This window comes from Vulpes lagopus, chromosome 6 (genome assembly GCF_018345385.1).
Source record: "Vulpes lagopus strain Blue_001 chromosome 6, ASM1834538v1, whole genome shotgun sequence".
Lineage (NCBI taxonomy): Eukaryota > Metazoa > Chordata > Mammalia > Carnivora > Canidae > Vulpes > Vulpes lagopus.
In genome coordinates this window covers 12,512,609-12,539,401 of record NC_054829.1, presented here as the reverse complement: position 1 = coordinate 12,539,401, position 26,793 = coordinate 12,512,609, and the positions used below count along the sequence as shown (strand labels likewise).

At 42.1% G+C, this 26,793-nt stretch overlaps 1 protein-coding gene across 1 annotated transcript in view; it reads right to left on the bottom strand.

Moving 5' to 3' along the window:
• Positions 1 to 19,687: 19,687 nt before the first annotated feature.
• The window catches only part of EFCAB11 (EF-hand calcium binding domain 11), a 143,887-nt gene continuing 136,781 nt past the window's right edge, over positions 19,688 to 26,793 (bottom strand). The window contains exon 6 of the mRNA XM_041757608.1: positions 19,688 to 19,902. Within this exon, the coding sequence (XP_041613542.1) occupies positions 19,821 to 19,902 (82 nt within the window). The 3' untranslated portion in view covers positions 19,688 to 19,820. The remainder of the gene's footprint in view (positions 19,903 to 26,793) is intronic.

Sequence of the window (26,793 nt, the reverse complement as noted above, 5' to 3'; positions counted from 1 at the left end):
GCGGTTCCCGGCCTTTATTTAACTTCCAGCTTGTGCAACCTCAGCACCATTGCTATTTTGATAATTCTAGATAATTCTTTGTGGCATGGCCCCATCCCATGCATTGGAGGATGTTTAGTGGCATCCCTGGGTATCAGTAGCAACCTTTATCCTGGTTGTGACGAGCCGAGCTGTCTCCAGAGTCTTCTGAACGGGAGGTGGGAACTCACCCCTGGTTGAGAACCACTGTCCTCACAACTGGCTCTTGTTTCCAATCACCGGCCTTGTTGACCTAGGCCTTCACAGGCAGAGGCCCACAGAGGCTTGCCAGACCTCTCCACGGGCTCCCATAGTCTAGGGGGCCTGACTCTATAATCAGTCCCTTGTCCCATGCTATTCTGCTCAGGGCTGCATTACGACCTGTGGGCCTGAGCCACTTTGCCTGCGTGGACCCCTTCCTCCATTAAAAATAAATAAATAAAATAAATTGGACATTTTAAGGCTCTTTTGGTATAAAACAAATATCTAGACTGGATTCATTATTATTTTTTCATGATCACATTCATTTTAATTACAACTAAAGCTTTTACAGGCCCTTGCCCATACGGTGAACCGCAGGTATTGTGCGTCTCTAATGGGGAACGGCCCCAAGGTCTGCTGATTCCTTTGAACCCTGACTGGCAGGTGTACTCACTTCCCACAGTCACCTTCTTTGTGATTAGAACAAAAACCTGGGCAGCAATGATTTGCTTCTTTCAGGACCAACCTGAGTTTAGGAAGAAAACTCGAAGTACTTGACGCTGCATCAGGTGGTGGCCGAGCCCAACTAGGGGAGACCCTCAGTGAGTCCACTGGGAGCCCGCTCGCCAGCTCAGTAGGACGAGAGCTGCAATTTAGGGAATTCAAGGGAAAGATGAGTGTGCCATAAAACTCCCTTTTAAAAACACATCAAAGAAAACAAGTGTGTCTCAAGGGGAAATCGCAGACATGTGTTTTCCATGTATTTTCCATTCGATTGGCAATAATCGGATATAAATCATCGAGTGGAATCAGATGTCCCATAACCCGAGGTCCGAGTCCCCACCCGGCGGCGGCTGTTTCTGATTAGCCTGGAGCCCCCCTGCCCTGAGAACAACGGGCGCCTCTTTGGGGCTCTGAAGGACAGGAAAGTAAGCCGTCGGGCGTCTTGCCTGTCATTCCCACGCTTTCCTCAAGCTGTAAATCCATCAAACGTGAAAGGGAGGAATATAAATCGTGCAAAGTGGGAGGAGGCGGGGGATGCTGTTTTATTCCACACCTCCCTCTGCAAGTTTGTCCGCAGACGCTCAATATTCATTCCGGAATTAAAACACCTGCATTACACAGATGTTTCATAGACGGGCACCCCCGTGGCTGGCAGGGGGTTTATTTGAAAGCACTCCATTCTTCCTGCAGCAAGAACTCTGCTTTTTTTCCGTGGAAATATCAGGAAACCATTTTGAGTTGAACAACCAAACTAAAGGCGGTGGAGTTTAAGATAAATGTTATGAAAATTGCATAAAACATTATATCAAAACCCTTGGCAGTGTCGAAAAGCAAGATTTCTGAATCCAATGAGTAGCTGAAGAAGAAAATTCAATTCCGTTTTTTCACTTTGTCTGCCAATTTTATAGCACGTCATTTAAAATGGAATCTCTAAAGAATCAATTCAAATTAGCTTTACAGTTTTCCCCAAAGAATCTGCTTTAAAATAAATTGAATTGGAGCATGTGACATAATAAGTGAGCATAAAATTCATGTTAACTAGTCCGAAGGAAAAACTTCTCAGAAGGAAACAAATAATCTCACATGACTGAGCTAAAAATAGTCTTTAGATTGTCAGTTTCAAGATTGAACAAAAATAGGGGGAGTTGTGATAATAATGATATGGCACGTTTCCCCCTAATGAAATGGCCTTGAATTTTGTGAGAAATTACAGAAAGAGAATCCTTTGGGCAAAAAAGAAGAGATGAGACACGAGTTGCTTTCATAAATAGAGTGACAGCAATGAAAATAACTTCCAGCTGGGACCAAGTAGGCTTGGCTATTCTACGTGGTGGCTTCACCGCTGAAGACCCAGCAGAGAGGGGGTAAGCCATGTCACGGTGAGGGTGATCTGTAACGGTCTGCTGCCCTCTGTCCAGAAAACAGCTTTTGCTTCTGTATTTGCTCTCTTTTGATCAGGTATATCTATCACGCATATCTAGTGAGAATTTCTTTATAAAGATTATTAGGACTCAAGCTTCTCAAGGACAGGGACAGTATTTTATTCGACGTGGTAACCACCTCATACCCAACATGGTGCCTGACATAGAAGAGGAACACCATCAAGATTTGAAAGAGGGACACAAGAAAGAGTTAATGATTCAATTTGTTGTTTAAGTCAGACCAAAACTTAGGTTTTTATCTTTAAAAAAAATAGGGAAGTTGGGAAATGTGTAACCAGTTTAATTAAGAAGGGGCGTTTGGGTTGTGGTGATTTGTTTTCCCCTCTATTGGAGTCTGGAAACAAATAACTTGTTTACTGTTAAAGCTTGATGAAGGTTTCTTAAGGCCTGTCTGAAAGTGAACGTACGGGAGAAGTTCACCTTAATAGGACCCAATATCTTGGAAGTTGGCTAAGTCTTGAAGAATGAGCCACTCCTCTTTTCATAATATCCATTTGGGTTTCCTTGCTTTTCCACTGTGCTCGTTCAACGTAGCTTAATAAGGATTGTGTCTTATTTCTTGCCACCAATCCACCTATTCTTTGGTCCATCCATTTACCTGATCATCTGTCTATCAAACACTTAGGGATACAGTGGTGAAAAATAATCATAGCTAACGTTTATTGAGTGCTTATTATATGTCAGGCATTGTTATAAATACTTCTTGCTAATTAACCCATTTAATCATCCCAACAATTCTGTGAAGGATGTGCTGTCATAACACTTTATATACAAGGCAACTGAGGTGCAGAAGGATTACAGACCTTGCCCAAATTCATACCACTAGGAAGCAGGGAAGTCAAGATTTGAACCCAAAGAGTCAGGTTCTAGTCAGATTAGAACCACTAGTCTGCTGTACTAATTAGATGGAGATGGCCTTGGCCTTCATAGGCTTTCCTTTCTAATGGTAGAAATAGAATACTGGGTAATTTTAACTGTATCAATTGCTCTGAAGTTGAAGTACAGGTGTTATAAGATTGTAGCCTGGTCTGAGCAGTTCAGGAAGGCCTCACTCCTAAGGAAGTTGGCCCTTGGGCTGAGATATGAAGGGGTTGGGTGGTAAAGTATAAGTGAGAGTGTTCCGAGCAGAACAGCATGTACTGGGAAAGAGGTGTCTGTGTTGAGGCACAAAAAGTGGACCAAGGGGTCTTGGTGTCTACTGATGTCAATATGATCAAAACTTGACTTGATCATGGGCCTCCTCCAGGTGCTCTTGATCCCATTGACTTGTACTTTGTTTACCCAGTTATGGGAGTCAAAAATGCAGGAGACAACCTGTCATCTCCCCCACCCCCCGAGTGCCCAATGTATCTAATTCATCACCAATTCCCATCCCCCAGTGCCTTGCCATATTTAACCCATTGTACCTCATTCCTCTTGTAAACTTACTTATTTCTTTCTGCTCCTACATTAGTTCCTAAATCCAGACCCTTCCATTTCTTGCTTGGACACTTACAGTGTTCTCCTCTATCCAGTGATTAAAGGCACTCTAGAACCCTTCAGGTCTGTTGTCCACACTGCAGCCAGACTGATATTTCCAGAGGGCAAATCTAGTCATGCCACTTCTGTCCTCATGTAAAAACCTTTGATGGTCTCCCACTGCTCTTGGGAAAAAGAAGTCCCTGCATGGCCTGCCCCTCCCCCCTCTATAATGTCAGCATCATCCCAATTGCCACGTCATACCTACCTCAAGGCTCCTTAGCCACCACAGTCTGCCTCCCTGTGGTCTCTGCTGCTGGCCATGCTCACTCTTCAGAGGGCTTGAGCATGTGAACCTGTCTCTTCCTGGAATGCCTTTCTCTTCCTCTTCTTGTAGTTAGCTCCTAGTCATTCCTGAGATCTCCAGGTAATCCTTAGCAAGCCCACTCTATGTCCCTGCGTGGGTATCAGACCTGTCCCTGCTGATATCTCCATATGTAGCCGATACCTCTCTGCTATGGCTGAATTGTAACCGCCCAAATTCATGTGTTGAAGCCCTAACCCCCAATACCTCAGAATGTGACTGTATTTGGAGATGGGGCCTTTAAAAAGGTAATTCAGGTAAAATGAGGCCATCAAGGTGGACCCTAATCCAATCCGACTAGTTTCTATAAGAAGAGGAAATTTGGACAAAGATATGTACACGCCCAGAGGAAAGACAATGTGAAGACATGGGTAGAAGGTGGCCACCTGCCAGCCAAGGAGAGCCTCAGATGAGGCCAAATCTGGACCAGATCTTAGACTTCCAGCTTCCAGAACTATGAGAAAATAAGTTTCTGTTGTTGAGGCCACCAGTCTGCGGCATTTTGTCATGGCGGCCCGAGCACACTAACAAGGCCTCCCTCGTAGCACCTGTCATAGTGGCAACTTACCTTTCATTTCATTCTGTGACCACTGTCTGCCTGATAAGAATGCAGGCTCAGAAGGGCTGGAACTAGGTGTGGTTTTGCTCATCACCTTGTATCACCAGAGCCTGGCACGGTGCTGGGCATGCAGTGGGTGCTCCCTAACTTGCTGAATGAATGAGTGAATGTAAAAACTTGTGAGTGAGTGAATGCATGAACGCACACATGAAATGACAGTAATTACACGATGGTTTTGCTCTGGGAAGATTCACTTTGGGCTCAGGGTGCATCCAGAAGCAAGGGCACCTTGGATTGGTTAATATGGGTATTAACATGCATTAATGTAATTTCACCAGATATAGCGAATTCCTGGAATTTCAGGTTCTTAGTCCCTCAGAGAGAAGCTGTTCAATGAAATTTAATCTCATGGATTTTATTTTTAAAGAGGCAAATATCTCTCGAGTAAAAAAGATAATTCTGAGAGACATAAATCCAACCTCCTTGCAATTGGAAGAAGATATCTTGTTTCTATCAAACCACATTGATGACTGGCATGCTTGATTTCAGCTTGGAAAGTGTCCTTGCTGGTTTCCACGGGGGCAATGACACAGTGAGAGCAGCATGGGCTTGTCACACAGCGGGGAGGGCGCGACACGCGTGAGAATTTGTCGAAGTCTTCGGAAGGATCCTCTTTTCTGAGAAACTCATTATTCACTTAATTATTCATTCTGTTTATTTACTGTATAGTTATTACACATAAATATGGTGCAAATCCCCAGAATCCTCAAACACCAGATGCCAGTTTCCCTCTGCAGTCCCAAAAGACATAGCCAAGCCATCACTGTGAGAATTAAAACAACAACAACTAAAACCCAATTAAAATTGTGCCAGCATGTTCATTTCCAAAAGAAAAATCCTGCCAATGAATAAGCTTTTAGTCACTCCCTTGACTGCTTCTGTAAAGGAACAAACAAAAAAAAACCTCTTAAAATGAAAACTGGCATATAATGAGGATTTAAATCATAGCTACAATGGGCTTCGTATCTGCTCAGAAAGGGCATTGGCTAAGTCAACTTTGTATCATCTTTCTCATTTTTCAAAATCAAATGATTGAAGAAAATGGCACTTTGCTTCTCAGAATTTCCCTGTGTCTGGCAAAGCCCAGGGAGGAGAGGTGGGGAGAGGCCAAGATGGCGACAGGATTGCTGGGATCTTGGAATCTGTGGGTTACACAATCTCTTCCTCCTGATGACCTGAGTGGGGGGAGACCGGGGTGCATTTCACCCACCTGAGTATATGACTAGCCTACTGAGCAGGTGAACATGGAGCCCATGCTCTTTGAATAAAGTCCCAACACAGCACAGGTCACCTGCCAAGGGGAGAGGAGGCGAATCTCATGTGAGAATTGGTTGGGGGATACAGACAAAACCACAACAGCCAAAGGGACGTCAGGGCTGACGCCTGGGATGGAGGATATGGGTGGGTGTGTGTAATTTGTGATGGGTTACCAATCCTCTGGTGATGCTGGTCTCACGAAGAACAAAATGGCCTTTTAGATGAGCATGTGACTGGGGACACCTCCAATACAGGGTACCAGGGTAACTGGACCATCTCTCTGGACCTCCACCCCCATTCTAACATACTGGTCTACCTGGGGGTGGGTGGTCACCGTGAGATCCCTGGTGACCTTTGAGAGGCAGGCAAATGGGTCCTTTACTGGACACACTTGAAGCTCCTCTGGATGGGCTAGAGGCCTGTGGTGCTTCCTTGGAGCTCAGACCTGACAGGACAATCTCCATTCTCAGGGTTGAGGTTTTGAGGACATGCTCATGCAGCTGGTCCAGGTTCAAGTCCCATGTCTGCCACTCACTTACTGAGGGCCATTCATGTCTCTGTGCTTATTCCCCTCTTAAAGTCAGCACAAGAGTTAGGTGTGGCAATGCATGCCGAGGGCTTAGAGCAGTGTTGGCCAGCAGCAGACATCCAGTGAACACCGGTTTTTATTATCAGGGTTAGTGGGTTGGAGTGCACACAGGGATGTAGCTCAGCACAGGACAAAGGTCTGCAGTAACCCTGTTTTTTTCAGTTTTTTATTTCCAAGGCCGCTGATAGAACTGTTCATTTCACTCTTGAGTAACGAGAATGTACCTATTCCTGGCACCTTGGATTGAAATAAGTTCACTGCCTCCTGTCCCACAGCGCGTCACGGCCACTGTTGCTACCTGTCATTACTACTTTCCAGTCACGTAACCTGATTTGGGGCCTTTCTGCTGAGACGGCAAAAACATTTTCTCATATGTTCAGCGACTACCTCGTCAGGCCCACCCAAACACAAAGGTCTTCATTAATAATATATGGAGTAGGAACTCCGTATAATATTTCATTATTGCTTTCTTATTAACATAACGTTAATAATCTGTTGCTGCTTTAAGAATTCATGGGCCTGAACGCCTAGTATATTAAGTTTTGGCTCAAATTAGATATATTAAAGAGGGACACCTGGGCTATCATGAAAAAAAATGCTGTATAACTGAGAAAATCGATTTTAAATTAAAATAAGATCATTTTCTCAGTCTTATGCTTCAATTTGCAAAGCAGCTGCTCTTCTGGATCAGTACTGACATCACCTCACTATCAGAGGTCCAAAGTTAAATGCACGCACCTTGGTCCCTTCCTTCCTGACAGGTATTTCAAATACAGTTGTTCTAATTTCTCCCCCTGAGTAGACCAGGGGGTGCAATGGGGGGTGAGGAAGCTGGAGCTGAGCGACTGGAAGGCTGAGTGTGTGGTCCCATGCGTTCACAGCCACACCATTATCCACGTTGGGCACCAGGAACATAAAGCTGGACAGTGTCTTCATAAATGTCATGGAAACATGGAACTCGATGATTCCTTAAAGACCAGCTAATCAATTTCCCAAGTTAAGGTGCATAGAACTCTCTCTAGATACATGCGCGCGCACACACGCACACAGTTCCGTGGCCCATTACAGAAGTATGAGGAACTGTGTTCTGTTCTTTGCAGTGCCAGAATGGGATGTTAGCATTTAAAAGTCCAGGAGACTCCTGCAGTAATAAGAATACTCATTTATTATCTTGGGCCAGGGATTGCTGAGCTTCCTTGGCCATGGTGCTCATGTGTGTTTTTTTTTTTTTTCCATATAACACTTATTTGTGTATAAATGGGCAACGAGGCCCTTTATCTAAGTCCATCTTTCTATCGAAATTGATACATAGGAGGAAATTGAGGATCAGGAAAAGTAGTTGACTAGCCAAAGAGCGCACACACTGAGTGGGGAGTGGAACTGAGATCCTCCATTTCACACTGCCTCTCAGGGAAATTTCCTTCTCATTCATCAGCGTACCTAATCCCACCCATGGTGCCAGACACTACAGACACGAAGATAAAAAAAGAGAACAAAAACACATGGTCCTGGCTTCAGGAAGCTCATAATGCAAGTTGGAGAGTGAGGTGGAATGTAGCAGTCACACCACAACACGGCAGAACTCTGGAGAGGCTGCTATGGAAGGCCAGAAGAAAGCGTGACCCATCTCTTAACAGCATAAAGAGAGTTGTCCTACAGGAGGTGACGTTGGCATGGAACCTTGAAGGGTGATCAGGAGTTAGTCTCAGTATGTTTTTCTCTCCCTCAATCACTAGGTCCTTACAATAGCTCTCTCCTGTGGGGTGATGTTTGCGTAGATTATTATGCTCGTGTCGCACAAGTCTGTCACCTGATTGGACCAGGATCAGGGCTCAGAGTGGCCTTTCTAAAGGCTGGCCAGTGCACTAAAGGAGTGTCTGGGGGTAAGCTGCCCATCAAACTCCACCTGAGGATAGACATGTTCTCTTTGGCACTATTCAATATGGTAACCACCAGGCACATGCAGTCATTTTGCACTTGTAATATGGCTATTCAATGAGGAACTGAATTTTAAATTTTATCTCATTTTGATGAGTTAACAGTTAAATTCAAGTTACCAACCACATGCTGGTGACTACCACATTAGCACAGTTTTAGACTGATGTGATTCCAATTTAGGGGCGCCTGAGTGGCTCAGTCCGTTAAGGGTCTGACTCCTGATTTCCACTCAAGTCATGATTTCAAGGTCACGAGGTCCAGCCCCAGGTGGGACTCTGCTGGGTGTGGAGCCTCTTTAGGATTCTCCCTCTCCTTCTCTCTCTCCAACCTACACCCCCACAGCTTGCACATGTGTGCGCGCTCTCTCTCTCTCTAAAAAAAAAGAAAGAAAGAAAGAAAGAAAGAAAGAAAGAAAGAAAGAAAAAGAAAACGAATAAAATAAAATACAATTGGGAGGCACCTGCCTGGCTCAGTCAGAAGAGTATTTGACTCTTGATCTCAGGGTTATGGGTTCAAGCCCCATGTTGGGTGTAGAGATTATTAAAAAGTAAATAAACTTATTAAAAAAACCATGTAAAATACAGGTTGGTTTAGATTTATAATTTTGTGTTGAAATCCGAGTTCACAAGTAGTATTGGAACATTTGCGAGAATTAAGATTTATCAGATTATAGAGTTCAATTAATTATACTTAAACATTTATTTAAATGCATGGGGAGATGTCTATGTTCACTGGAAAGTTGAAGGACTTAAAGGAATTGATTCAAAAATTGAAAATATTCAAAATAAGTCTTCTGCCCACAATACAATTAGCTAGAAAGCAAAGAGGAAAGCTAGAAAACCAAAAATATTTTTGAAAATGTAACAATTCATTTCTGAATTGTTGAGCAAGAAGATAATAATAAAGATAAGATGTATTGAAACTTGGGAGATGTGACCAAAGCAGCAGGTTAGGCCATTCATAGCTTTATTTTATTATATTTAAAAAAGATTTTATTTACTTATTTGAGAGAGGGAGTGAGCACACATGGGGATAGAGGCAGAGGGACAAGCAGACTCCCTGCTGAGCGTGGAGCATGGTGCAGAGCTCGATCTCAGGACCCAGGACATGATCTGAGCTGAAGTCAAACGCTTAACTGACTGAGCCACCCAGGTGCCCCAGGACCTTCATAGCTTTATTCTTTTTTTTTAAGATTTTATTTTATTTATTGATGAGAGACACAGAGAGAGAGAGACAGAGACACAGGTAGAAGGAGAAGCAGGCTCCATGCAGGGAGCCCAACACTGGACTCGATCCCGGGACTCCAGGATCACGCCCTGGGCCGAAGGCAGGTGCTAAACCACTGAGCCACCCAGGGATCCCATCCTTCATAGCTTTAAATGGAAGTATAGGAAAGGAAAAAAAAAAAGGCTGAAAAGCAATGGTTTTAGCCTCTCAAGTAGTAGGGGTAAAAAGCAGAAGAGAAAGTAGAAGAAAAAAAAAAGAAATAATGAAATTAAATAAAGAAAAGCAACAAGCCCGGAAGTTGATTTTGACAAGATTAATCAACGTGTTAATACCTACACAAAGGCCAATCCAGAAAAGACAACAACATATTCTTTTATATGTGCAGTTACAACTTCAGGAAATGTAAGAGAATTATAAAAGCCACACTGAAAGTGATAAATAAGTATTTGGACGCTTGTAAATGGAGCGGCATGATCTGTATATGAGATGAAGGCTTAACGAGGAACTAGGCTTTTTACCATTTGCTCTGCAGAGCTAATGTACAGCATGGTGACTACAGACAGTCTGGATGCTTGCTACCCACCCCCCAAGACTCGTAGGTTAAAGTCCTAACCCCTAGGTATTGGGGTTAGGAGGTGGGGCCTTTGGGAGGTGATTAGGTCATGAGAGCAGGTCCTTCATGCATGGGGTTAATGCTCTTATAAAAGGGACCCAAGAGAGCTCTGGTAAGGTTACAGTGAGAAAATGAGCGTCTCTAAGGAAGTAGGTTCTTGCAGATTCAGAATCTGCCAGAGCCGTGATCTCGGACTTCCAGCTTCCAGAACTGAGAAGTAAAAGATTTTTTTGTTTGTTTGTTAACCACCTGGTCTATGGTATTCTTGTTATATAGCACCTCGAGCAGACTAAGACATCATTGTTATTTTCATGAGTAAAATACTCACTTTTCAAAACCAAACTTGTCTCGGAGTCATCTCACAACAACCATGCCGGCTTCCATGGCTATGATGCAGGACCAGGCTGAGGCCAAGCTGCCAGGAGTGCAGGAAACACAAGGAAGACTTAGTCACCCCATGCCGGTGTGCTCAACACCATGAACAGGCCCCCTCAGCTTTACTGAGATACCACTGACATATAACACCATGTAAGGTTAGGGCGCACTATGTGACGACTTGATACGCTTGTATCTTGTGAAATGATTACCACCACAACAAGGTTGGTCAATATCTCTATCCTCTGACATAATTACTTTTTTTTTTTTTGTTAATTTGTGGTATGAACATTTGAAATCTACTTTCTTAGCAACTTTCAAGTGTATAATACACTATTGTTATCTATAGTCACTATGCTCTACATTAGATCTCCAAAGCTAAATCATCTTATAACAGGGAATTTGTACCCTTGGGCCAACACCTCCCCAGTTCTCTCAGCCCCCAGGTCCCTGGCAACCGCTATTCTTCTATTTTCTGTTTCTATAAACTTGTTTCTTTTTTTTTTTAGATCCCGTGTATAAGTGAAATCACACAGTATTTGTCTTCTCTAACTTACTTTACTTGGCATAATGCTCTCAAGGTCCATCCTTCTTTTGCAAATGGCAAGATTTCTTTTTTATTGCTGAATAATATTCCATTATTCCATTATATATAAATGTATAGATACATATGCATATGCACATAATATTCCATTATTCCATTATATATGCATATATATTATATATATTACATATATATGCACACGTATACACACACAACCACTATGCCTTCTTTATTCATTAATTCATCAATGGGCACTGAAGTTTCCATGTGTTGGTTATATTAACCGGTCTTTTGAGACTGGACACAGTGAGAATCTAGGAGCCATACCTTGTGGGTGAATGGCACCTTACAGCTTTCTCAGTGTTGTGAGGAATTATGAAGTTCAAAGGAAGAATAAAGGGCTTTCTTTTCAATAGGTCCAAAGCTAAGGGATTTCTTCCTTGAAATGTATATTGAAAGTAATATAATAGGAAAGCTGGGGACTTTTTTTTCTTAGTTTTTTGAAGGTTCTCCAAATGCAATTCAAAAGCAAGTACTTTAAACTATATGAGGTCTCTTCTTTGTCAGAAACCAACCCAAATCATATAAGAGGCTGTGAATATACTTCCCCATGGCAAAGGCTTGACCCTTGAGGGTTCAAAGAGTCCTATAAAGGTGCCAGAAAGTGGTAGTCTTCAAAGTTTTTTGCTAATATATCCTATAACATTATATTGAAAAGCTATGTATCCCTTTGCATATTTTTAATTGATATCTATGATTTAATTAGAAATTTAAATAGCAGCATGGGATTTAATTTCCATCATACAGTAAGATATGAACAATTTTAAGTAAATGTTTAATTTTAGAACCATTTTAGATCTACAGAAACATTGTGAAATGGTACAGAGTTCCCATAGATCTCAAATCTAGTGTACCCTATTATTAACATCTTATATTAGTATGGTAACTTTGTTACAGTGAAAGAAACAATATTGGTACAATATTATTAACTAAAGTTCTGACTTTATTCAGATTTCCTGAATTTTTATCTAGTGTCTTTTTCCTATGCCAGGATCCAAACCTGGCCACCACATTACATTTACTTGCCATGTCTCCTTAGGCCCTTCTCGATGGTGAGAGTTTCTCAGGCATTCCTTGTTTTTGATGACCTTGACATGTTTGAAGAGTATCAAGCATTTTGCAGAACGTCTCCAAACTGAGATTTGTTTGATGTTTTCCTCATGATTAGGTTGGGATTGTGGGTTTTGGGGAGTAAATCCAGAGAGGTAAAGTGTCATTTTCATCACCTACATGAGTGGTCATAGCCTCAACATGATTTATTATTGTTAATATGGACCTTGACTACCTGGCTGAGGTAGTGATCTTCAGGTTTCTCCACTGTTACTCTATGGTCCCCGCCCCAAAGTTGCTCCTGTACTTTACTCTTTGGAAGAGAGTCCCTATAATCAGTCCATACTTAAGGAATGGAAAGTTATGCTCCATCTCTTTGAGGGCAGAGTACTTAAATTATTTGGAATTCTTCTGCAAAGATTTGTCTCTACTCTTCCATTTATTTCTTTATTCATTCATTCATTTGAATCAGTATGGACTCATGGGTATTTATTTTATACTTTGGGTTACAACCCAATACTACTTTCTCAATTTTCTTGCTCAAATTGTTCCTGCTTTGGCCACTGGGCAGTCTTTCTGTTGTACCCCCTGTCAACAAAGAGGTTCTTATTTGGTTTTGTTTTCAAAGCAAACGTTTGTTTGCCTTTTTTTTTTTTTAAAGATTTTGTTTATTTATTCATGAGACACACACACACACACACACACACACGCACACACAGAGGCACAGACACAGGCAGAGGGAGAAGCAGGCTCCATTCCATGCAGGGAGCCTGACGTAGGACCTGATCCCGGGTCTCCAGGACCACACCCTGGGCCGAAGGCGGTGCTAAATCACTGAGCCACCTGGGCTGCCCTGTTTGTTTGCTTTTTGAGCACTACCTTACTTTCCAGCACTACAAGATGCTCCAGGATTATCTAATATTTTTTTCCAGCTAAAAAAAATTCCTCATACTCTACCTATTTAACCCACACCCTGCAAAAAACCTGATAACCACTGATCTCTTAGTCACTACTATAGTTTTTGCCTTTTCCAGAATGTTGTATTGGTATCATAATTCTTCACAATTTTTCAACACTGGCTTCTTTAATTAATACACATTTTAAGGCTCATTCATGCTTTTTTTGTGGCTTGATAGCTCATTTCTTTTTATCACTGGATAATAATTCCATTGCATGGCTGTACCACATTTTGTTTATCCATTCACTTCCTGAAGGACATCTTGGGAGCTTCTAGTTTTTGGTGATTATGAAGGAAGCTGCTATAAACATTCATGTGCAAGTCTTTATGTGGAGAGAAGTTTTCAAGTCAGTTGAGTAAATATGTAGGAGTATGATTGCTGGATCATATGGTAAGACTATACTTAGCTTTGTAAGAAACTGTCAAACTGTCTTCCCAAAGTGGATGTACCATTTTGCATTCCTACTAGCAATAAATGAGAGTAAACATTACTAAACTGAAACTAAGGGAGGTGGGAAGAGGAGGAGGAGGAGGGGGAGGAGGAAGAGGAAGGAGGAAGAGGAGGAGGGGAAGGTAGGGGAGAGAACAGAGAATGAGAGACATTTCTGATAATACCCTTGGTATAACATACATATAATTGGAGTCCAAGAGGACATTCTCTTCAAGAATGTGGCAAGAGATGTATTTGAAGAGATAACAGGCAAGAAGTTTTGTCTTTTTTCAGGCAAAACCAGAATTTTGGTTTCTATGTGTAGTAGGGGGAAACCTGTTTTATAAGTTTGTATATCAGCCAAAAAAGCAGGTCTGATGGAATCTTGGAATCCATGTGAGAGAGATCAAAAGAAAGAAGAAAAGAAGGAAGAGAAGGAAAAATGTGGCGGGGGTGGGGGTGTGGAGACAGAATAAACAAGCTTCATCCCACAGGGAATCCAATACCCACAGCAGTTGGGAAAGCTTGATAAAGAAATGGACTCAAGGGGCACCTGGGTGGCTCAGTCAGTTAAGTGTTTGCCTTCAGCTCAGATCATAATCCAGGAGCCCTGGGATAGAGCCTGCATTGGGCTCCCTACTTAGTGAGGAGTCTGCTCCTCCCTCTCTCTCTGCCTCTCTCTTATTCATGCTCTCTCTCTCTCTCTCAAATAAAAAAAATCTTAAAAAAAAAATGGACTCAAGCACTGTTACTGCCATGTTTGGCTTTAGACACATCGTTTAAAAGCAAGGTCAGCTTCTTTCTTTAAAATGAAGATGACCAAACCTGGCTTCTACTTTATAGTGTTTGTTATCATAATAACATAGTATGTAATACTTGTGTAATACTCTTGTGAACTTGTGATGTATGTATAGATCCTTAGTCAATTTTTTCTATAAATTCAAAATTTATTGAAATTGTTCTTCCTAAATCACATACTATAGCAAATCACTGTTTTGATCTTCTTTGAATTTTTTTTTCAAGGATCAGTAAGCCATAAAATAGAGAGTATATTTGGATTTCAGTTTGTTTTCATGTAAATTAATCTGCATTTTCTGTGAGGTTAAAATAATGTCCTTTTTGATTTGCAAATTTGCAAATTGCTGAGTATTTTAGTAATTTAGTAATCTAAGAAGTTTAGATTGAGCACTTCCTATTTTATTATGCTCAACTGTTTTAGGTTAAATTGCATTAAGCCACTTTTCAATCCATGGTGCCAAGCCAATTTAAATTTGTTGTGTATGAAAGGTCACTTTGTGAGCAGCTACCCCAATGCCATTAAATTTCAATTTGTGTGTTATTTTAACTAATTCTGCAGGTCTAAACAGATTCCTCAAAAGTTACAAGAAAAGGAAAGTAATCAATGGTTTCTTTTTGTTAATCCTAAATTTTACTTCTGTGAGGTGTGAACACCAAGTAGTATGATTGATGAAACATAGTGTTCAGAATTTGCACAACATACATCTATTTTAAAAATGCTTCCATTGTTTAGAACATTTCTAGAACTCTTCTTTGACAATTGTCTTTAGAGCCTGCAGTACACTTGAAAAGAGATGATCTCTGGTGGCAGATCTTTGATTTAATTAATAACCCAATGGAATGTGGGTTTGATTAATTACCCAATGGGGTTTGGGTTGGGGCTAGTGATGTATAAGATGAAAATTAATATTTAGTATCTGTGTTAGATGCTTGACTTGGGGTGGCCAATGAATCTGGATAAACTCATTTTGGGTCAAAGACAAAGTGTATTATAGAATATGGACCAATGCCATGGATGACTTTCCCACTGGAGGCAATGCAGCACGGTAGGAAGGTACCTGTATTTAGTAAGGCTGACAGGCTTGAATCCTCATCCTGACACTTTCCACCCACTCTCATCACTTGGCCTGAGTCGAGTCACTTAGACTGTCTGAGACTTGTTTTGTAAAAGAAGCGAAACGTCAATAAAATTTGAAGAATGAAATCTTTAAAAATATAAAATACTTAGCCCCATTCCTTCTTCTAAAGGTGACAAATGTGAGGGGAAAATACTCGTTAGGAGGAAGGTGGTCTAGAATTTTTTTCACTGAATTTTATTATTTTATGGTTGTCTTTTCCTATTTTCTCATCAGATATTAATTCCAAGGTTATTTGTTACTTTTCTACTTGGGGCAAAAATCTGCCTGGCATTTTGATGTCTTGAGGCTAAGGGGCTTATGTGCATGTGTGAGTCACCTAGTTGTGGGATGGGATGATAGAGGTGGTTGTGAAAGATGAAGCTGAACGTATAAGGTGAGACCAAATTATAGAGGGCTTTGAATGACATATTAAAGGTTGAGACATTATCCAATAGAAAAAGTGGCTACTAAAAGCTTTGGAGCAGAGAAAAAAATAATTTTTGTCTGTGCTCTGGGAAGATAATTGACATGCTAGACAAAATTTCCTGACAGCAGGGTCTGTTTCTTACTTATCAGCACATCCTTTACTCTTCTTTATACCAGTGAAAAGAAAAACGAATGGCTGGATGGGAGGATGGGAGTGGGAATCAGAACACAGCGGGGAGACCATGATGGGATGGAAGAAAATGTCACAGAGTTACTGCAGACACAGCGACTGGCTGAGTGTCAGAGCGGAGGAAGATGGGGGAGACTTGAAAAGAACCCCGAGGCAGCTGGCTTAGATGACAGCTCAGGGTGGGTGGCCGGGTGGTTGCCATTAACAGAAATAGAAAACACAGAGTGAGAAACCAATTTTGAAAATTAGAGGAAACAACGAGTCTGATTTTAGTTCAGTGAGTTTGTAATTGAGGTAGAAATGTCCAATGGGCAAATGAAAACACAGGTCTGGGTTGAGTAGAGGTCAAAACTAAAGGTAAAAGATTTGTTTATGGAGTCATATCCATAAAGGTGTTAGCTGATGTCTTGGGAACAGATGAAATGATCCTTGGAGAATTTGATCAAGACTGGCCAATTACAGGAGCACCGAGGATAGTAACATTATGGCTGTAGGAGGGGGATCAGGAAAAGGTCGCAGGAAAAATGGGCACTGAAATACCACGAGAAGGCAATGTCATGGAGCCTAAAGAGAGAAGGGCCCAGGAGAAGGGACAAGTGCAATAAGGTCTGAGAGGCACCAGTGGGTTTGCCTGTAGGAGACCATGGTGAGCTCTTTGACAGCTGCTGCCACCGGGGAGGATCGGAGCCGATTATAGTGATAGGTCACATAGACGCTGGGATGTTGGAGACAGAAGTGCTTCCTCTTCCATCTTCAACCATTTCTTGTTAGTCTCTTTAGAAGACTCTTTTCTCTGCTGCCCCAGTAAATGTTGATGTTACCTAGCACTCTGTCCTTGGCTCTATGCTTATAACAGTTAGGGTTCTCTTGGTTTCAAATAACAGAAAGCAACTCCAGCTGGCTTGAGCAGAAAGATTTATTGGAAGGATACAGGGTTACCTCATAGGACCCAAAGGGTTATGAACTGGGCTTTGCCTACATGCTTTAACCAGAAAGCAACTACCATAGGGTTTCTCAGCTTCTTTCTTGTTCTTCCCTAGCTATTTCATTTTCTGCTCTCACTGCAAACCAGCTGCCTCAGTTTTCCAAGCTATGTGGTGGAAAACAGCCTGCCATTTGCTCCTGAGTCATAACTACCCACTTAGCCACACAAAGGAGCACTGCTATGTCTCACTCACTCTCATTCTTGATGTCTTCCAAAGGAAGGGATGGAGTTGACCAACTTGCATAGATGCCCACCCTTGGACCATTCAACTGAGGGTAGACCAACAAGGTTGCACTATACAGTGTCATGGGACTTGGGGATGAGGGTAGGGACTGGAACCTGGAAGTGAGAAGCTGAAAGCAAAGCTTACAGGATGAGGATTAGAATTGGGCCTAGGGGAAGTGATAAGGAGGGAAAAGTGACACGATCAGCTTCTCACCTCCCCTTTCCTTTTGGTCTTTACTCTAACAGACTGGACCCTCCTAAGCAGTAAATCCTAGGCGTGCTTTCCATCCTAGACTAGGTACAAGTTCTTCTAAGAAAATGGAATGGCTGCTTTGCTTTTATCAACTTCCACTCCCTGTGACCAACCCTTAGTACACTTGTCAGTGTCCAGTGGCCATGTCTATACCCTAGGTGAACCAGAGTTGACTGATCCAGAGTCCAACCACAGCCTTTTTCTGGGGTCTTTGGACTTGGAACTGAACAGATTATGCACCAATTCCTTTTTGGAACCACGTGAAGCTGATGGTGACTATGGCACATAGGTGGGGTCTGGAGGTACTTGCACTGCTAATTATCTTGAAACTCAGCTGTTTCACTATCTTCCTTATGTTAGACTCCATAAGCTAGCCCAGTATTTTCTAGTAAGTTCCCTTTTCATCTAAGCTCATTGGGGTAGATTTCTGTCATTGAGACTGAAAAAAGTCTGGACTAATCCAGGGTCAAGGGAGTTGCCCGATAGCTATTCCCAGCCTGGCCTCTTGCCTTCCACGTCAACTGGAGAAAGTGAATCCTCTCTTTCTCTTGTCATGTTTCCCGGGAGAAATGAGGTCCAAATAGTGACCACACTTCAAGGTTTTGGCATTCTGGCAATTTCTGAAATACTGCCACTTTGTTGAAAGCTTACTCTAATTTTGATATTTTAAAAAAATCTAAAATCAGTATCACTTATATATTGAGATGAAGACCAACGACTCAACATTTAAGTTATGATGAAAACACTGCCTGAACAAAACTCTACCCAAAGTCAAAAAGGGCTTTCCATCAGCTGAAAAAATCTGTACTAAAATACACAGGATACCTTGGATCTACTTTGTTTTTCAAATATTTCATTTGTACTTCTCAATGATTTTTAGTTTTCTTCACTTTTGATAATGTTTGGTTTGCTAATTTTTGAACATGATTTTTTAAACAATCTTTTTTTATTTTGGAATACTTTTAGATTTACAGAAAAATTGTGAAGATAGTACTTATTATTAACTAAAGTTCATTCTTCATTAGTGTTTACCTAATGTCCTTTTTTCTATTCCAAGAATATCGTTATATTGTTGTATCTCCTTATGCTCCTTTGATTCCTAAGTTTAAGACCTTATTTTTAAGTCTGTCAATTTAGTTTGTGTTAGAATGATGCCTGTTCCATGTTTCTATTTTACAGATTTGTATTTTTGCTTGATCTTTCGATGTTTACTACTTTTAAAATTTGAATTATATTAGACGTTTTCCTAATATTAATGTTAATGATTTCTGAACACTTGGAGACAAGCTATTGGCATTGATACCAGCATTTATTTAAACTAAACGCTGAAGGTCCAGTGTCACAGTGTTTGTTTTGGTACAGCAATTACCAGGTCCCACCTGTGGTCGGAGGGGCAAAGGGTGGAGAATGTGAACCAGATGGCTAAGGCTTTTGGTGTAGGCGAAGCCACCCAGAACCAGGAAGTTAGCCATAGGAACCCCAGGCCCAAGCCATCTGAAAGGGCTCTGCCAATAAATCTTTTGCTCCCAATATCCTTCCTTACTGCACTCTGTTCTTCCTCTGTCTACAGCTGGAGAAGACTTACTTATAAGTCAGCCAAATCTGTGTGGGTTTTTCTTTTTTCTTTCTTTTTTTTTAATCTTATACAGCAAGTGCCCTAGGGCCATTTTTCCATGATGATTTTGACAGTGGCTACATTATCTTAGAGAAATCATAAGTCCTGTTTTCCCAATGCTTTTTTGCTCATTGCTTGGAACATTATAAGTCCTCAGGACACACAGGTGTTATCACTTGTTCAAACAAAGTTGAACACAAGAAGGAAACTGGTACCGTTGGTAGGAAAAAGTGACCTCTTTCCAGACAGTAGGAACCAATGAGAATCAGAGGACCAGCAGGTGAGGTGGTGAGGACCAGTGAGTCCCAGCCTGCAGTGTGAGTGGGTGTGATGGGGGCCAGCCCCAGGGGCAGTGTGGCTGTCAGCCACATGAGAAGACTACCTGTAATGACCCCCTCTAGGATTCTGAGATGCAAGTAATAGCAGCATCTGAAAACCACAATGGAGAGTTTAATCACAAGTACACAGCATTATTACATCACTAGCAGAACAGAGTTTGACATTTAAATATACATTACAATCTACGTGTCTCCCCAGAAGTTGCCAAAACCGGTTTACAATAGTTAGGCTTCATTTTGTCCATGGATCATGGCATATTCAAAGTCTTTAAAGCTGACAAGACCATCTGAGTCTTGATCTACTTCCCTGGAAAATGAAAGAAAAAGTTATTTAGTTATTTACAGAGTATTTTTGTCACACTTATGCATCAAGAGCACTCCACAATCTTTGTTTCTTTGCATGTCTACAAGTGAGAGGCACCTACTGGAAGGCAAATTTGATGCCTATTTTTTTCTTACATTGATAAATGCCTAACGTGGGAAGGAAGGGAAAGGTATATTTCAACCTACAAAAATAATATATTTGATATTCTGAAAGGAATGAAGTCAAATGCACAGGTTTTTAAAGAAAAGCAGAAATGATTGTTTTTTTAGTCATCTGGTGCATTATTTCTATATCAACTAATATATATGCATTACACAACAGAAATGTGGACTAAACCAATGAGGGGTAAAAAAACGTTTTGGGAATAAAGAGCAATGATGGGAACAATTATTGACACCTGTGTTGCACTGTCCTTATATCCCTCATCTCATCGAATCTCTGCATGATGCTGTGATGGGTCCACCTTACGGAGACACTAAATTGAAAGTGGGACACTAATTTCACAAGATCACACTGCTGATAAGTAGCAGACTTGGAACGCAAATCAAGATCATTACATTCCCAAACCAAGGTTCTCCACGGACTCTACTGCACATTACCTCCCTACTTAAATAGAAGGGTCCAAAGAGAACGGGGGTTGTATTGCAATTTCACGTGGTTAACTCTTGCTCAAGTCTTTACTGGCCTCGGAAGTTCTGTGAAATCCTCACAAACATCCAATAAGCTTTTCTAACTCCTATGAAGAGTAGTGAAGATGGGAACCTCTGGCTGGTTGGCTGAGGGTGTGGGTAGCTCCAGCTGGGTTGGCCTTGTGTGTCCCTAGAACCCTGGACACAGGAGCATTGCTCCCTTGACAGGAACAGAGAAATAGCACCCACTCCATATGGGTAAGATAACATAGGACAAAAATCACAGCATTAGAAACACATTTCAACTATTACCAGGAAGAGTAACGTTTATTTAAGAAGTGTATTTGAAAGGATAACTGATGAGTAGTGGCCACAACTCCTCTTTGGGGGGCATTCTAAAACAATGCATTACATTCCTTATGTGGAGCTCTTATGGTTGATGCAAATTACATTTTGCTGAAACAACAAATGGTATCAACCATGACATAGGGCTTTTTAAAGCAAAGACTGGCCCAAGTAACAGAGCCACTAATCACTGTAATAGTTTTAAAGCAGGCTTTTAAAATATTGAATTCTAAAATAAACTTTCTGAATATTTCATGCCAAAGTCTCTGAAGTCTATAATGGTTCTGGATAGTGATGATAATTTTTCATTCTTTTGAAGTAGAGAAAATCCCTACTTCTCTGCCCTAGGGCAAAACCATGTTGCAGTGTGTTAGTAGAAAATGACTACAGACTGCAGAGGCCATTATTCTTGCTACTTCTTTTGGTAAAATATACATGATGATTTCATGCTATACAAGACCAAAAGCAGAATGTCAGATCTCTTCTAAGGGATTAGAAGTAATCAGTATCACATGTTACTGATTATGGCCTAGAAACTGTCCCTTTTATTAAATTAGATAATTGAAGATTCTTAATATTGCCTAAGTATTTTTTCCCAAGGAATTGGATTAGATAAGTGGCCTTTTTTCTTTCCACTATGAACTGGTATGGTTGAACTATAAATCCTAGGGGGTGGGTTAAGAGAATAACCTAGAAAACTAATGTTTAGAATAAACTGCTTCCGGTAATATTTTCTCGGTGTGTTTGTTCGCTTACCGAGAGGCTGAATGCTTGTGGAAAAAGGGAATCCCTTTTTGTCAGTAAATAACCTTCATTGTAATTACATTCATTTATTTCTCTGGCTGTCTTTGCCAGAGCTTCCCCATCGTAAAATGGGCACAGTATAACCAAGAAGTGTCAAGATGGAAACATTTATGCATAAGGTTTGTAGTGGCATTTCATTCACATAATGAATGGAGGAGCATCGTGTTTATATTTAGAATGAGCAGTGGTAAAATACTTTCTATCTTCTGACTTCTCTCCTCATTATGTGTGAGTGTGAGTGTGAGTGTGTGAGAGCAGGTCTGGTTGTCTCAAGGAGGGTGAAGCGGAAATTCACATTTCAGAGCTATAATTTTAAAAGCTGAAATACACTGTTTTTTTTTTTCATCGCGGGCAGGATTATTCTGAAGAAGGAAGGTTTCACAGCACCCACACTTAGAGCACAGCGTGACCGGAGAGCAGATGTGGCTGGTGGCTAGAAGTGGTGAAGAAACGTCATTAGGTGCCAAGGTCACTGTTCCTGCTCACCGCATTCCACCTCAACGGTAGTCTGCTCTGGTTCTGAGAGGGCAGTGTGCTGTTTTGATGTCACCAACACACATTTAGGCATCGAAAACACTCCACCACCTCTCACCCCAGATGGAAATGAATTCGAGGAGGGTGAGAACTTTTCCTTATTTTTGGCTGTGTCTCCAACTCAGCCCAGAGCAGACGACAAATGTTTGCAGAGAGCATGAATTTGTGGAATCAATGAATCTGGAGAAGCAGCTGACAACATTGTAGAATATCTATCTACCACCTCCCAGGAGGTGCAGGGGGTCAAAGGAAGACGGCATAGGATATGTCATCACTGCCTTTCCGGAGTCTGGAAACTACCCAGGGAAATATTCCGCACTGAAGAAGGCTCTTAGGAACCACGACTCAGGGACCCGCAAGGAATAGTCAATTATGGTCTCCAGGCCCCAAGTGCATTTTGTCAACACAGATTGGGTACAAGAGACACCATGTGAGATGTGCTCTGGCAAATGAGGTTGCAGAGCAGAACACGGGTGGCAGGAGCCCCTTAATGTCAGGCTGAACAACACAGAGATAAATACAGAGCAGGAAATTGGAAACTGAGGCAGATGCTACACATATTTGACTCTAATCTGCCCTGTAGCTGAAGCCCGAGCACTTTTTTTTTTTTTAAGATTTTATTTATTTATTCATGAGAAACACACAGAGAGAGGCAGACACACAGGCAGAGGGGGAAAGCAGGCTCTCTGTGGGGAGCCCGATGTGGGACTCGATCCCAGGACCCCTGAGCTGAAGGCAGATGCTCAACCACTGAGCCACCAGGTGTCCCAGCCTGAGGACTTTAAACCAGCTAAGTAGCAGCGCTTCCACCGGACATGTGGCTATAGATAAAGGTAAATATATTGGTTTCTATTTCAGAACTGGCTTTTCTAAGGAGTTGACAAAGCTCATATAGATGTACGAGAGGAAAATAAATGCTGTTAACAACAGTAACTGCTCTCTAGAAATGTAGGTTCAGTTAAATTTAAAGCTTTCTGGTTTGCTGGGTTGTGAGATGTGAAAGGAAGACATGAGACTGATTTGTGGAGCAGAGACTCAGAAGAGCTGAGCTGCTCTGTGTAACTCAGACCCTCGGGTGGAAGAGTATGACAAGCCAGGTGAGAGCACTAGGAGCGGAGCACAGGGTGCTCCATGAAGGGCAACGGCCCGAGTGTGATCACTCAGTGACCACTGATCACTAAGACTCAGGGGTGCGGGGAGCAGAAGGCCTTTACTTAACTGCTACGTTTACCATGTGCTTCAGAGGTGGCTGTTACTTGTTATAACCTCCCGTGTCTCCACCAAAGGGTGCGGCAGGCATGTGCTCCATTGAGGATGGTGTTTGTGTGTGGGCGTGGGGGGTGGGGGGGGTTGTGTGTTCTGTGTTGATTGCAGAGCTGAAGACTGAGTTAGGAGAGGAGACCCACCTGAGCAGGTCCAGGAGTGAGCAAGGAAAGTGCGCGGAATGGTCAGAGGATCCATCTGCTGAATTACTGCAGAGAAATGAGAACTCAGAGCCATGGGCCTTCTGGAAATTGCAGAAAAGCTTTGGAAGCGCTTTAAAATCCTCGGGGGTGTGGAATGGGCCTTCTAGGCGACGCTATTTTACTGTGAAGTTCAGGGACACCCGGGCTGACACTGGGACACGTTGAGCATTTCAAGCAAAACTAGACTGTGTCCACTTAACTAAGTTCTGACAGTTTTCTGTTAAAATAAAAACATTTTTCTGACTCATCTTATCAGTGGTTATAATTACTTTCATCAGCATGAGCATCAGCATTTGTCTGTGGCCCCCTGACTTAAGTGAGATTCTGTTCTCTCCTTTTTGTGATGCTGTGTGGACTCCAACAGCTGGACTAGATGTGCCCCTGTGGCCCAGAGGCTGGCTGGTCCCCACCTGAAGGAGCCAGGGCACAGCGCATCTGTTACTGAGGTAGGCCGGAGAGCTGCTTTGATACTTTCTTTTTTTTTTTTTTTAAAGATTTTATTTATTTATTCATAGAGACACAGAGAGAGAGGCAGAGACACAGGCAGAGGGAGAAGCAGGCTCCATGCAGGGAGCCCGACGCGGGACTCGATCCCAGGTCTCCAGGATCAGACCCCGGGCTGCAGGCAGCACTAACCGCTGCGCCACCGGGGCTGCCCTGCTTTGATACTTTCTGAAGAGAAATACAGTGGTTTTTCGAATTTTAAAAATATATAAATAGTGACTGTTTTTCACAAGTAGTGTTTCTTGCAGGAAAATATTTATATTATAACTATTTCTTGTAATATTCAGAAAGTACCTATTTCTTGGAAAATAGTTTTTGTAAAATAACTCAAGGGAGCCAGCCGCATGGCCAGCTCTCTCAAGCCAGATTTCAGACTGGAGTACGTGCTTTTGCCCAGGTTACTTAAAAAAAAAAATTAAATAATTTTTTAAAACTGAAAAAGAAGGACAAAGAGGGAATGGTTTAATTTCATTACATTGAGACAATGGGACTATTCTCTATCAAAATGATACAGAGACTATAAACGTGATATTAAGTGGAAACAAGAATACAAACTGGTATGTATTATAATTGCAATCTTACAAACACCTAATTCATTTGGGCAGAAACTTCTCTTTTGGGTTCTTTTGCCTTAGTGTTTTATTAATATTAGTGCTATTTCTTAGCTATTTCTCAACTGAAGGAGTATTTTCTTTTAGTCCAAATTTTCTTTTTAGATGGCCTTACTTTACGATATGTAAATCATCAACAGCTAGAGCAGGGTTTGGGCTGGAGGATCCTTTGCCATGTGGGGCTGTCCTGTGTACTGCAGCATCCCTGGGCTCTACTGTCATGACGTCAGGGGCTCCCTCTCTCCTCATTCCCCAGCTGTGACAGCCCCAAATGTCTCCAGATATTGCCAAGGTCCCTTGAGGTGCAAAATCGTCCCTGGTTCGAAAATACTAAGCTAGAGGAACCTCAGTTAGAGGCAATTCTTTGGAACATTCCAGCTATATCTACACTTACTAAAATAATTAAAGGCTTTTTTTTTTTAAACAAGTGATTTCAGGGGCAGCTGAGGCACACATATACTTGGATGGATTATGCAGATAATTGCCCAATGCTCTGCCTCGCTGACACTAAAGTTCTGAATTGAGCCCAGAGAAGACCGCACTCAAGAGGCAGGCTCTTGGTGTGATAACAGAGCCAGTGACAGGCATATCTGTGTTCCCAGCAATACACTGACAGACAGCAATTATTTTGAGTCACTGTGATAGTCACACGGGGTTTTGAAAGTTGACGCTGTATTTGATTCACCTGCAACATGAATGAGAAATTTAATGTGGAGGCAAAGACTTAAATTAGAAAAGTTTTCTTGGTGGAATTTGGGGGGTGGGGGACCAAGGAGAGAGAATCTCTTTCTCTTTGATTCTTTACGGAATAATTTAAACTAAAGTCAAAACTGCCATCACATTAGGGACAAAGCTGTCATCCTGACTGAACAGTGAGAATAGAAATTACCCTCCAAGCAAGGAGCCCCTGCTGGGGATGAGAGGACCCGCCAATTGAAGATGTGATGATGACAGCTTCTCCCGCGAGCAGCCTTCTCTTCTGAGGAGCCCGCTGGTTCTTTCCACCCGTGTGCTTGCCTCTTTGTTGATGAGAGTCCTGCAGGGCTCTCCGACAATCCGGTTGGTAATGTGTTTATTAATTTTACCTTTTTCAAGACACGTGTTAAGAAAAGCCATTCAGGCACGCAGGAAAGAGAAGAGAGATGTGGAGAGGGCTTCTGGTCTTTTCTAGGTAGATTCCTGGGTGACTTGGGTGGTTCAGTGTGCAAGGGACCCCACGTGCCCACCTCGTATTCTCACCCTGGTCTTGGAGCCCAGCCACAGCTGCAGGCCCACCCTGTCGGGGTGCCCCCCACCAGTGTCTCTGTCTTTTTGGGACTGCTAACACCTGGGTGTGGCCCTCATACGGATGCAATCTGGAAGTGACCACCTGTGCCTGGTGCGGGACCAAGTGTCAGTGGACTTTGGCTCTCTCCTGTCCCTCAGGCAAGCTGGCAACTCGGAGCTCCTGCTCTCGGCTCACTGGAGGTTCTGGTGGCATCGAGCTCTAGCCGCTTCCAGAAGTAATGTACTTGGTCAACAGACCCCTGTACTGGCTTCCCCTCATTCTCTCTTCAGCTCTTGCTCATGGAGGTTATTTCCCAAACAAAGTGTATGCGATTCCTCACCAAAGCTCTGCTTTTGGGAAGAACCCAGGCTGAGACATAGTGGCAAGTTTATTTTGAGAGATGAAGTTCTCCCAGGGCATTTAATTGCCATCAGCAATTACATGTCACATCAGATTCCACTCAGTTAAGGGGTATCCCACAACTTGAAACAGATGAGAGTGTTCCTCTGGAAAAAATTTTAGAGCAAATGAAGTACTGCCTTTAAGAAGAGCTCTGGTTTGAAGCTCCAGACAATTGAAATGCCAGGGTTCACCAGAGAATGAAAGGAGCGGTTCTCTCTAATCTATGTGTCTTTTTTTAAAAAAAAAAAAATTTGAGAGGGAGTGAGACCACTAGCATAAATAGGAGGAGGGGAAGAAGGAGAAGCAGACTT